Here is a 12,585-nt window from a genome sequence, read left to right as displayed (position 1 = left end):
CTTAGTTTAAGAACAACTTGGATTAAGAACGCTGCAAACCCGGAAGTAGGTGTTTTGGTTTGTGAACGTTGCCTTGGAAGCAGAACATGTTTTGCTTCCTGTTGAGTGTGTTCCATTTGTAAATTGAGTTAAATTTGTAAACCAAGGTACCACTGTAAATCACACAATGACCGATCGAAGAGTATAAAACAGCAGGGGAGAGAGGTAGGAATAGAGCAATAGAGAATTGAAGACTGAAGAAAGAAAAAGTCTGCAATCCTAACCCCACCAATTGGGGAGTAAGCACTGAATTCAGTAGTACATCTGAGTAGACATGGCTAGGATTGTGCTGAAAGAAGGAATTGGAGCAAAAGTTATGCACTTCTGCGCTAAGTCTTGTGGACACCTTCAACTATGATGTGGAAGACAGAGCTCGCTTCAGATGTAGAAGCAAGAGACTTGAGCACTATGAAGGTATGTGGCAGTGAAAAGCCTTTTCAGGAAGCCACTTTTGCCTAATAAACAATGTTGTTTTGGGGGAAAACATTTTGTGATGCAGCTGCCACAAATGAAAACTACTTTGTCTAAATGTTTCCTTTAAGGCTGCTGTCCTAGGGCGCTCCTATCTATGAGTAAATCTTTTTAATCTTGGTTGGGATTTTGCTCCAAGTCACAGATAGGGAACTTCAGTCTGTGGATCAAATGTAGCACTCCAGGCTTCTGCAGTTTGAAGGAGAAGTATGGGGGGGGGTGTTGGTAGGAGCTCACCTTACTCTGAGTTTTCAGACACTCCCTCTGCATTTCTTCTTCAAACCCTTGTGGGGGTTTAAACAGAAGCACAAGGGGTCATTTGAAAGCCTTGTGGTTTGCTTTGAAGTCCCAGTGTTGGGGGCTAGAAAGAGAAGCATCCCCTGACATCACTGTGTCAGAAGCTGGCAAGATGAAGATGTGGCTTCGTGGCCAGAAAAGGTTCACAATCCATGTTCTTGGGCTGCAGTTACTGAAATAATAGTTTTGTCTGCAGTTCTAACAGCTTGAATTTAAAAGAGAAAATATTTACCATTTTGAACTTTTAAAAAACACCTCTGCAAACAAAACAAAATTATTAGAATTTATAGCCATGGCGATATGCTATGCTGTGAGACTGGCTTGAACTGCAGAAGCGTGCAATCTTGTAATTTTATGTGCAGGTTCTTCATCCCACTTTCAGCATTCTTAGATAAAGTTGATGGAATCTTTCTGAATGGATTGATAATTTTGCAGTTCATTAGGCATAGGTACAAACATAGAACCTTTCCTATTCAGCAGAATAACTATATGATTTATTTATTTGCTTTGTCCCTATGTTTCTAGTGGAGCTAGGTCTGAATGAAGATGATACTTTTGCTAAGGGCCCTACACTGACAGTGTATAAGGAGTCCTTTGAGTCTCAGTTTCTTGCTGACACAGAGAGGTTCTACACAAGAGAGAGCACTGAATTTTTGCAACAGAATCCAGTTACAGAATACATGAAAAAAGTAAGTGCACTTGCTGCCTAGATCTTGAAACTGCTTATGGAATTAGAAGTAATAGGATTGTTTTTGCATGGTAGAGGTTCGAGGGGTTACTTAGTTCTAGTCAAGCTGAATCCCTCACCTTCTTTTCATAATTCCTGTAGTTCAGGTTTTGTTTGTATAAAATTCCTCCTCTTCGTTTGTCAGCTGGTCTAACGTTAATATAGAGTATTTATATTCTAAGTTGGGGGTGCTTTCCAGTCTGGAGCTGGCGCTACAACCAGCTCCGAATCTTGCCTGATCCTGTCTAGCTCAGCCATGGGGGGCTTTCTGCCTGTCTGTTGTCAGGCGGAATGGCAAACATTCTGCAGGTGGCAAGATGCCAGTGGATGCCAGAAGGCCTGCCTGATCCAACCTATGCCCCCCCCCCAAAAAAAGTCGATACAAAGGAGGGTTGGATTGCTCTGTTAGCCATCTTTCTACTAAAACCTTTCTTTAAAAAAGAGCACCCTTCTGCTATTTTCTGGCACTCTGACAAGAGCAGCTCACAGGCTCCTCTCATTTCAACCACAGTTTGGAGAAGATAAGAAATAACAGGAACCACCGCTGCTGTTCTTACCTTAACCATATCCCACTGCAAATGCAATAAATCTCTGCCTCTTCGCGCTGCCCATTTTGCACATGTCAGAGGGCTTCAGGAAAAGGAAAGTGGTTTGTGGTAGAGGCTGACTGTCAGCCAAGCCAGTACTTGCATAACCCCTGATGATGCAAATAAGAGTATGGAGGTGACACATAACTCAACGGCACAGTTTGTGCTTTGTGGATTCTTAGGTTATCGGGTTCCCCAGCCATTATTTCATACCCACACCCACCTGTTTTGTATTTATTCCTTTTTACATGCCACCTTGGGGTTCTTTTGGGATGAAGGGCAGCTTAGAAATATAATCAATAACAGCAATAATAATTCCTGAGATTTGTTGAAAACTGATTCCATTTCAACAGTATTGAGCTAGATAGATCAGTGATCTGAGTCTAAGGTAGGTCCATATACGTGCCACTGGGAAAGGGTTTGAAAACTTGTTCTTAATATGCTTCTTCAAATATGAATTCATAACATTTCATCATAGAAATAGCAGCAAAACCACTTGCGACTTCTTGCGACTTGGACGTTAGGACCATTTCAGACTTTGCTTATTTGCAGGCCGAAGCCCGTCTCCTGGAGGAGCAGAGGAGGGTTCAGGTGTATCTCCACGAGAGCACGCAAGATGAGCTGGCTCGGAAATGTGAACAAGTACTGATTGAAAAACACTTGGAGATATTTCATACAGAATTTCAGAACCTGTTGGATGCTGACAAAAATGAAGGTTATCATTCTCAAGCTTGACTTCTAGACATTTATGAGTAATGTGAAGAATGTGATAGACCTTTGCCCAGGGTGGCTTCTACTTAAAATTTACATAAAATTGGGTGTGGGGGAGAAGAACAAATTTAAAAATACTTGATTTGTAATTTTTCAAAGAATTACAATGCATAGGAGTGTATTTTTGCCATATGAAAAATCTACTTTCAATTTCTGTGATTAATAGCTTTTAAAATTAAATGACAAGGATTTTAAGGTGACCATCACTTGCATTAGTAGACAAATTCAGTTTGGCCTAGTTATAAATACTGCTAGATGCTAAGCATAGGAAAATGGGTTAAAATATGCAAATTTTGTGGTTGTTGTTTAGTCATTTAGTCGTGTCCGACTCTTCGTGACACGACTTCCTGGAGCAGGAACCGGCAAGCCACTCCAGTATTCCTGCCAAGAAAACTCCATGGACAGGCATATAAAAATATGCAAATAGGGGATTTTTTTTTTGTGTGTGTGGTATAGGACATTAGTTTCATGGGTCTGATTGAAAACTTCAGTATTCGTTAGACATAATGGACTTTCCAGGCTGTTTAAAAGCCATTGTAATAAAAATGTTTACCTAAAAGTGTTATTTATGAAACCAATGCGTATTACCCTCTAAAAGCTTTTCCCACAACTTCACTGGTTTTGAGCAATTTAAAACTCAGTCCACTGTGTTTGTGCGTATTCAGTAACCAAGTATTGTCCTATTTTTGTAGTACATCAAGCAAGTGTAAACATGTAATAGTTACCCATAAAAGGATGAATAAATTTAATGTGGGCTTATAGAATTTAGTCATTTGCCTTGCAACAGTGGTGGTTTGATTTTTAAAAACTACAAAGTTTATATCCCTCAAAATCAACTTTTTCCTAAAAATGCTTTTTGATTGCTAGCTGTAGATCTCCTGAAGGATTTTTCGTTGGCAGACATTTCTTTCACTTACCTGCCCAGTTATAGGTGCCTTAAATTTATCAGGATTCCGCTATTGAGAGGGGAACCCTTAACCTCAGTGAAGCTGTTCTGTGGAGCACCACTCGTGTCATTCATCATCAAGTTAAAACTCAATGTCATATTTTGTCCTGCTTATTCATGATTTTGGATAACATTGACAATAGTTAAATTTAAGCGTTAAGGTTTTAAAGTTTTCCTGCTCTGGAATTACGATGGTTTAGATGGTTCTGATATGTTTGCAAATGTATTTCTTGTTTCCTGAGCAGTTCTCAGATGCAGAACTGACGTTTGTACAACTGAAAGGATCTGTTTCCTCTTTTCCAGACTTGGGGCGCATGTACAGCCTTGTGTCTCGAATCCAAGATGGCCTTGGGGAGCTCAAAAGACTTTTGGAAACACACATCCACAGCCAGGGTCTCTCTGCCATTGAAAAGTGTGGAGAAGCTGCTCTTAATGCAAGTATTTCTTCCAAAGGAACTTTGATATCTTGAATCTGGGCACATTGCCCCAGATTCACCATAGGTTTGCTAAGGAGTTGAAAGAGCAAGAGATAGACCAACTGCAGTGTAAGAATTACTAGACTTTTCCTGCAGGGTCAGGAATATCTACAGGGACTTCAAACATTGCTGATTCAGGACTGGGTCTGTAATAGGCGGTGACAGTATACGCAAGCAGGGAGTTACGGCTGGGGGTGGTGGGTGCCCCGTGACCTCTCAAGCTGTAGCCTTGTGCTGTGATACAAACTGAGCTAAAGAGAGATGATGGCTTCAAAATATGGCTTTAAAAAGCTTGAATGCATCTCTGCCAAATAATAGACTGGCGCTCTCACCTCATCTAACCTTGAGTATTTTTTCTTGATAAGAAAGGGGGTCATTGTATGTGAGATCCTGAGCCGCTTGGCCAGTGAACTTGCCCTAAGTAGACAAGTGACTTGTTGAAGATATCCTGGTCTCTCCTGGCTATAAGCATCTTATTTTCAATTACTGCTTTAGTCGCGGACGTGGAGCTTCCTGAATTCTGCCTCAACTCTCTTGTGAAGGTCTTGTCAGTCAGGAGGACTACTCATTATTTGATTCACATTTTACAATCATATTTGATATTATAGGGTCCAGGGGTGTTAAGCTTTCTCCAAGGTGAGCTTGCATTGTGGTGAAGTAATTAAAGGATTTTCTGTCGGAAGAAATGATGAGGTGTTCAGTGTAGTATGTTTTTCTGAAACTTAACACTCAGTCAAGTTCTGCTTTTGAAATGTCTTTATTGTTTGTCGGTTGTTTAAGTGCTGAAAATGTTGCCTTAAAATCTGTAGCTGTGAGAGAATTCTGAAATAGGGCAATTTTGTCATCTCCCTCTCTAATTTCTAGGATCCCAAAATGTATGTACAGACCGTGTTGGATGTCCATAAGAAATACAATGCACTGGTCATGTCTGCTTTCAACAATGATGCTGGCTTTGTGGCTGCTCTAGACAAGGTAAATGGACTTAAACTTTGTAGTTGTCCTTGATAATTACTCATTTTGAAGATGTCTGCAAGTTTAACTTCTTTGTGTGTATCACAGGCTTGTGGTCGATTTATAAATAACAACGCAGTAACAAAAATGGCCCAGTCATCCAGTAAATCCCCAGAGCTGTTGGCACGGTATTGTGACTCTCTGCTCAAGAAAAGGTATGTGTTCTATGGGAAACTCTGTGACTTCTGCAAGTTAGTAGTAGACTAGAGTTGTTCACACACCATTCATGAAATGAAATTCCATTCTAACTGTTGATCAAGGAGTCTTGTGCACCCTTCTAATCTTTACCTGTAGCTGGGAAAACTTATTTGTAGGTTTCAGTCTGGTTATTCCTACATGTTAACCTCCTTTAATCCCTACACACAGAAAAATTCTGTCAGAAACGCTCAGCTACATTACCTTTCTGGGGCCCCTCTTTGACGCAGGATTTTCCACAGGGAGAGACTGAAACTGTGTACTCTTTAATGAGGATGCATTCTTCCAGGATTAATAAAAATCTTGCGCTAAAATATCTGCAGGATTTCCTGGTTCATTCATTCATGACTCACAGCAGTAAAAGAGGGTAGGTAAGGGAGCAGCAGTTCAGTGAGAGATCAGTGTCCAGTCTGTCTGGGGGAGACTAACATTCCTGTTGATACAATGCTTGGGAACGGTCAGCAAACTTTTTCAGCAGGGGGCCAGTCCACTGTCCCTCAGACCTTGTGGAGGGCCGGACTATATTTAGGGGGGGGGAATGAATGAATTCCTATGCCCCACAAATAACCCAGAGATACATTTTAAATAAAAGCACACATTCTACTCATGTAAAAACATGCTGATTCCCAGCCCGTCCGTGGGCCAGATTTAGAAGGCGATTGGGCCAGATCTGGGCCCCGGGCCTTAGTTTACCCATGGGTTAAGGTAAAGGGACCCCTGACCATTAGGTCCAGTTGTGGCCGACTCTGGGGTTGCAGCGCTCATCTCGCTTTATTGGCTGAGGGAGCCGGCGTACAGCTCAGCATGGTCATGTGGCCAGCATGACTAAGCCGCTTCTGCCGAAACAGAGCAGCACACAGAAACACCGTTTATCTACTTGCACTTTGGCGTGCTCTTGAACTGCTAGGTTGGCAGGAGCAGGGACCAAGCAACAGGAGCTCACCTGTCGCGGGGATTCGAACCACCGACCTTCTTATCGGCAAGTCCTAGGCTCTGTGGTTTAACCCACAGCGCCACCTGCATTCCTACCCATGGGTTAGATGCTGCTTAATTGTTGTAAACTGCTGCCTTTTGGAGAGCTTTACAGCTGCACCTAAGCTGTGCGTATCCTGAGCTTGTTGTACTGGAAAGTAAATGAGATTTTATGAATTGCAAATGGTAAGCATGTTGAACTGTAACAAGAATGATGCCCTTTTTACCACAGCTCAAAGAATCCAGAGGAAGCCGAGCTTGAAGACACACTCAATCAAGTGGTAAGGCTCTTACTCTCAGCTGTATTCTGCATTCAAGTAATTCTTTTTGCAGACTGCTTTAGAATGAAAATTGAATGAAGATTGAGAGAATTGTGGAAGAAAACTTATCAACATCTGTGCATATGTTTTAAACTATTTGTTACAACCCTTAAAAATAATTAAAGTGAACATTGGTTTGTGTATGCTTACATTTATGTAAATTTATATTGTGTGCTACATGTTCTGAAAGATTTGAAATGTTTGAAATCTTAAATGTTTTTAAAAGTGTTATAATATTTTAGTGAGCTGAAAGTTGAGATTTTGTCTTTGAATACTTTTGAATTGTTTGCATTTAGAAAATAATACTAAGAATACATGCTTTTTCCAGATGGTTGTCTTTAAGTATATTGAAGACAAAGACGTATTTCAAAAATTCTATGCCAAAATGTTGGCAAAGCGGCTTGTGCACCAGAACAGTGCTAGTGATGATGCTGAGGCAAGCATGATCTCCAAATTGAAGGTGAGTTGTGTTTGGGCCTCTCCCTCACCACCTTCCTTTCCAGGATTACACTGCAAAGCAGCCTCTCCAGAAGGTGCTAGAATACACTTTCCATCACCCTGACTGTCAGCTATGCTGGTGGAAGACAAATAAGGCTCCCCACCCCCACAGTAAAAGAATCCCGAGAAAAATACATAAGCATGCTGGTTGGATTTTCTCTTTTTTATGTACTGGGATTCTTACATACTTCCTTTACTAGAGTTAGATGGCTGTAGAATAGTAATCAGCCTCCAAACGGCTCACCAAACTTTCTTAGTGAATGTTGCTGAAGCATCTATAGGCCAAAAGAGCCTCTACAAATTCTGTCACACAGCGACTCCTGGTGATTCGTTTGTGTGGCTATGGCACACAAGCTGGCTGTCAGTGGCTGGGAAGAGCCTGCTTGGTTTGGGGGTTATTCAGGATAATTAAACAGCATAAGAACCATGAAGCTCTTAGGTATAGTATCAAATTCAATATGTCAGTGCTGACTGGTGTCTGCAGTCTCAAGTCAGAGATATTTTCCAGCCCTGCCATTTGGGTTTGTTTTTTTTAAGACCTACATGTGAAGCCCGTTCTCTGCCACTGAGCTACGACATCCCAAGTAAGCTCACAAAAGTGACAGTCTGGCTTTTCTCAATTGTCTACATGCCTGTGAAAAACAATAGCGAGTGAGGTGAAGCAACAATCCAACTTTTCCATTAGGTTTGCCTTTGAGGAACCCATTCTAGCCCAGTGACTGGAAGGGTCAAATTAACAAGAGGGGGGATCATAACACTTGTGCGTCTCTCTTCTGCAACTTGAGGTAGACCTCAACCATGACAAGTTACACATTTATTGCTGTGTGGTTGCTCTTTCTGTTGGCTTTGCTGTGTTCTAGTTCTGCTCAGCTAGGGCTGTCTTATGTCTGGAATTTCCGCCTTTTTAAATAGGTGTGTTTTGTTGTTGGTAGCTTCTACTATTGGATAAGTTTGGAAACTGGGTCCTGCTGTAAGATGTGTGGGTCTTTTCTCCTCTCTCATAAACTGTTCTGTGGTTAATTACAGCAAGCTTGTGGCTTTGAGTACACCTCAAAGCTTCAGAGGATGTTCCAAGATATTGGTGTAAGCAAAGACTTGAATGAACAGTTTAAAAAGCACCTGTCCAATTCGGAGCCATTGGATTGTAAGTTAATCTAACTATTTGTTTTAAAACATGAATGGTTGAGTAGCCAATTTCTTTTCTTTTTTTATGTGATGAAAGTGAACAATTGATGAAGAAATGACAATTCTCGCTCTCAAGTATAAGCAAGTGTTGGTAAAATGTGTTTGAGTCGAGCAAAGTGTCTCGTGCCGGTGGTGTCGGTCGTCTTGTAGGTTTGGTTAACTCAAAAGTGCATTGGACATACTATTTGTGCAACTGGCTCATATTTGGTCTAATTTGGCAAGAGCCACTGTAATTCAAAATGTGATCTATTAGACCCTAAGTTTTAAATATAAGCCTATTTAATCTTCCCCAATACATTTTATTTGAAAGAACAGAAAGCTCTGTTTTTATATATTCAGTATATAAATACTGAAAGAAAGAGTGTATATGTGTTTTCCTTTTTTCTCTTCCAGTGGACTTTAGCATACAGGTTCTGAGCTCCGGATCGTGGCCCTTCCAAATGTCTTGTGCATTTGCTCTCCCCTCAGAGGTGGGTGCATTAGTGTTTTAAGCTTGCATTTCCATTTACATGAGAGTTGTAATCTGTGGGACGAATGAATGAAGCCAAGGTGCTTTGTGCAATTTATAAAGGTGGCTTCTCCGCCTCCCACATCTATGAGGTGTACAGTTGAGTGAGCACTTACTATAATGTGTTCAGTCTGGATGAGAGCCATCTGTAAATTGCTCCTTAAACACTTGAAATGGTGGGGTATTAGTGGGTGGCTGTCACAGATGTAAAGCAGACCAAGAATCATAGAGTGGTAGAGTCAGAAGGGACTTCCAGAGTCATCTAGTCCAACTCCCTGCAGTGCAGGAATCACAACACCCCAGAGAGGTCTGGTGAAACACATTTAACCGTGATGGCGTATGGTCAGATTTTACAATGAATTACTGTTCCAACCTCTCCACTTCATTTCGAGAACAGTCCAGTTTCAGCATGCTTTCTGTACTAGGCAGCACTTGAATCTCTGCAGTCAAAAGAAAGGGAACTCTTGCCTTCTGTCTGTATTCTTGCTTTTGGACTGCCTTCCTCAATAAGAGCCAGGCAGTTCTTGCAGAATTGCTGGTGGATATTCATTCCATCACAGTATTCACAGTAGGGGGGAGTGGAAGAGGATGTCAGGAGAAGTCAAAGTGAGCAACTGGCTGGAGAGTGTAGCTGTAAGGGAGGTGGATGAAACTATATTTTAAATAGGATGCTATTCTGAAACCTAAGATACCCTTTTTATTACGGTCAGTGACATAAGCTGGGCAGTTATGTTAGATCAGGAATCTGGAACTATAGTAACCCTGTGTAAAGAAGGCATATTCTGAATGTAATTAGGTCCCTTAATTAAACTAGTGTATTTATTTGGAACTGTCTGTCTTCTGGTCTGGGTGGATTCTAAGGGGACTCTTTCCAACTGTCTGGGTTAGCTGTAATGGAGTAAAAATATAAAGGGAGAATTCTCTTGCTCTCTTAAGTCAGTGGCTAATGGCAGCAGGTATTTTGAGTGAAGTCTGAACTCAGCGGGGCAGTTGAGATGCTGACCTTAGTGACCTCCGGGCGATAAGCCCTTGTTGGGAACCCAGGGAACATCATGAGGGCTTTTTCTGTTATAGTGCAGGAGCTTCCTGCAAATTGTTTCAATTCTATTACATGTATATTGCAAATGCCCTTTAGGTTATCAATGAAGACATGCTGATAAAAGGTCTAATCTGATTTTAAAACTAGGTTGGTAAAATAAGGCTGAAAACGTGACATTTACATGGCTGTGTTTTTGCTTTGCTTTGCAATATGTAGCTGGAGCGCAGTTACCAGAGATTTACTGCTTTTTACGCTAGTCGCCATAGTGGAAGAAAACTGACCTGGTTGTATCAGCTCTCCAAAGGGGAACTGGTTACCAATTGCTTCAAAAACAGATACACTCTACAGGTAAGGTGCACCCTTGTGCTGTTGATACGAAGGTTCTACGAGTATCAGTAACTGAGTATAGAGTTCGTAGGGTCTTAGGATTGTAGAGTTGGTCATCTAGTCCAACCCCCTGCAAGGCAGGAATCTCAGCCAAAGCATCCAGGATAGATGGGCTTAGAAACTTCCAAGGGAGGAGAGTCAACCAGCTCTTGTGAGAGTCAATTCCACAAATTTAGAAATCCGTTCTTGACTGCTGCTCTTAGAGTTACGTTTGCATATGGAGAGCAGCTTGCGGAAGCTGCTTTATCTCCCAGAATAAGGGAGCATACAGGCTGGAGTGAGGTTTGGTTTGGTGCAAAGGAGTGAGACACAGGAGCTGCAGCTCTCCCCAGATTCATTTTTATGCTGCCCATTAATGGTTTAAATAGCCACTTTCTACTTTCTTCTCCCTCCCCTGCATTGTTCTCCCTCCTATGAGGCTCTTGGCCGGCTCTCGATACCAAGTCCTGAGCATACACACACACACACCTGTGCACCGATTTTAGAGGAGTCCTTGGCGAAGGGTGCTCTGTAAAGCCAAAATAGCTAACACTTCCAGTTGGCTCATTTGAATCCATTTGTTTGATAAAAGCAGGCATGTCCAAAGTCTGTTTTGGGGGCCTAATCTAGCCCCTGTGGCAGTTTATTTCCTGTGGCAAAACCCTAAAAAAAGCTCAACAACTTTGGCATGTTCACTTCATCAAATCTGTCCCTCTTTGAAAAAAGTTTGGATGCCCTTAGAAAGGGACTGAAACGCAGACAAGCTCTTCTGTTCATTTGTCTGCTTTGTGTCCTGAGGCTCTTGGTGGGGAGAAAGTCTTTTGGAACATTTCATGAATAGGCTTTTGTTCATAATCCAGATTTTTAAAAATGATCAGTACCTAGGAGGAAGGGGCTTTTAAAAATAAGAATTTGTACAAAAAGCAGAACAGCTGAGTCTACGAGAACAGGTTTGTTCTAGAGTTTGCTTTGCTTTTTGTATGAAGCAGTAAAATCATTTCTGAGTTGCTTAAATTTGGATTTTATTTCAAAAAGAACATTTGTCCCATTTTTTTTCTTGAAGGCATCTACATTCCAAATGGCAATCTTGCTGCAATATAACACAGAAGATGCCTACACTGTTCAACAACTGACAGACAGTACTCAGATAAAAATGGTAAGCGTTTGTTACGTTCACAGTAGGTTTCCCAAGCATTTGTTTTTGCTGTAGGCCTCTGGAAACCCAACAATATCCTCGCTTTTATTTCACTCTTGGAGGCTTTTTTTTATTCCAAAATTTAGATCTCGACAATTTCATCTTTCATTTTAAAAAGAAAGCAGGCTTCCTAGCTCTGATGACTAATGGCCGGCTAGAAAGACATTAATATGGTGAAACCTTCAAAGCCATAAAAGGGTTCTTGTTGGATTTGGTTGAGGGAGGTAGAGCTGTAGCGCCCAGGATAATAAACTCTTTGACCTTTCCCATATCTAGGAGAAGTGAAGTAAAATACTTAATCTGCACCATTCCACTTTTGTGGAATTTTATATTGTTCATTTCATATCCGGCCCTTCTTCACAGTGCAGAGCCCAGGATGGCATTTTGCTTTTCTTAATTTTGTCTTTCTTTAGGGTATAATATTTGAGGGAGGGGAAACCTAACACACTAATGCACCTATGCGCTTGCAGAGAAGCACTCTGCTTTCTTCCCCATCAGCTGCAAAATAAGTATGTGTGCTTCTAACTATAAATGGAATGAAGGACTATTATTTCCCCCTTCCCTTTGTCTTTTAGGATATTTTGGGACAAGTTCTACAGATTTTGCTAAAGTCAAAGTTGCTGGTAAGTCTTGATTTGCTGGGGTAGGATGTGAGAGAAATGATTTGTTGACAACTTTTTCCTGCATTGTTTCTTTTGTTTGTAGGTGTTGGAAGATGAAAATGCAAATGTCGACGAGGTGGAGTTGAAGCCAGATACCTTAATAAAACTTTATCTTGGTTACAAAAAGTAAGGCAGATTAACTAATATAAACCATTTATGCATAACCCTAGAAGATTTCTTTCTTAGAACTGTGTAATTTGTTGCAGTACATTTTTATAATTTGAAATGCTGTTTCACAATGACTGAATTGTGAAAGACCTTGTGAGCTCCCATTGTTCTGTCCCAGCTCCTGCCAACCTAGCATGTCAAAGTGCAAGTAG

At 41.2% G+C, this 12,585-nt stretch overlaps 1 protein-coding gene across 1 annotated transcript in view; it reads left to right on the top strand.

Annotated features, from left to right (window-relative positions):
• The window catches only part of CUL1 (cullin 1), a 43,532-nt gene that overhangs the window by 25,295 nt on the left and 5,652 nt on the right, over positions 1-12,585 (top strand). Inside the window, exons 7-19 of the mRNA XM_081931057.1 lie at positions 1,333-1,496; positions 2,674-2,836; positions 4,142-4,272; positions 5,179-5,286; positions 5,374-5,480; positions 6,725-6,773; positions 7,141-7,272; positions 8,337-8,454; positions 8,889-8,965; positions 10,259-10,390; positions 11,472-11,564; positions 12,179-12,226; positions 12,309-12,391. Coding sequence (XP_081787183.1) covers positions 1,333-1,496; positions 2,674-2,836; positions 4,142-4,272; positions 5,179-5,286; positions 5,374-5,480; positions 6,725-6,773; positions 7,141-7,272; positions 8,337-8,454; positions 8,889-8,965; positions 10,259-10,390; positions 11,472-11,564; positions 12,179-12,226; positions 12,309-12,391 — 1,405 coding nt within the window. The remainder of the gene's footprint in view (positions 1-1,332; positions 1,497-2,673; positions 2,837-4,141; positions 4,273-5,178; positions 5,287-5,373; positions 5,481-6,724; positions 6,774-7,140; positions 7,273-8,336; positions 8,455-8,888; positions 8,966-10,258; positions 10,391-11,471; positions 11,565-12,178; positions 12,227-12,308; positions 12,392-12,585) is intronic.

This window comes from Podarcis melisellensis (assembly GCF_964234715.1).
Source record: "Podarcis melisellensis genome assembly, chromosome: 12".
Classification (NCBI taxonomy): domain Eukaryota; kingdom Metazoa; phylum Chordata; class Lepidosauria; order Squamata; family Lacertidae; genus Podarcis; species Podarcis melisellensis.
Note: the sequence above shows the minus strand (reverse complement) of the source record. Positions and strands in the feature narration are given on the sequence as shown.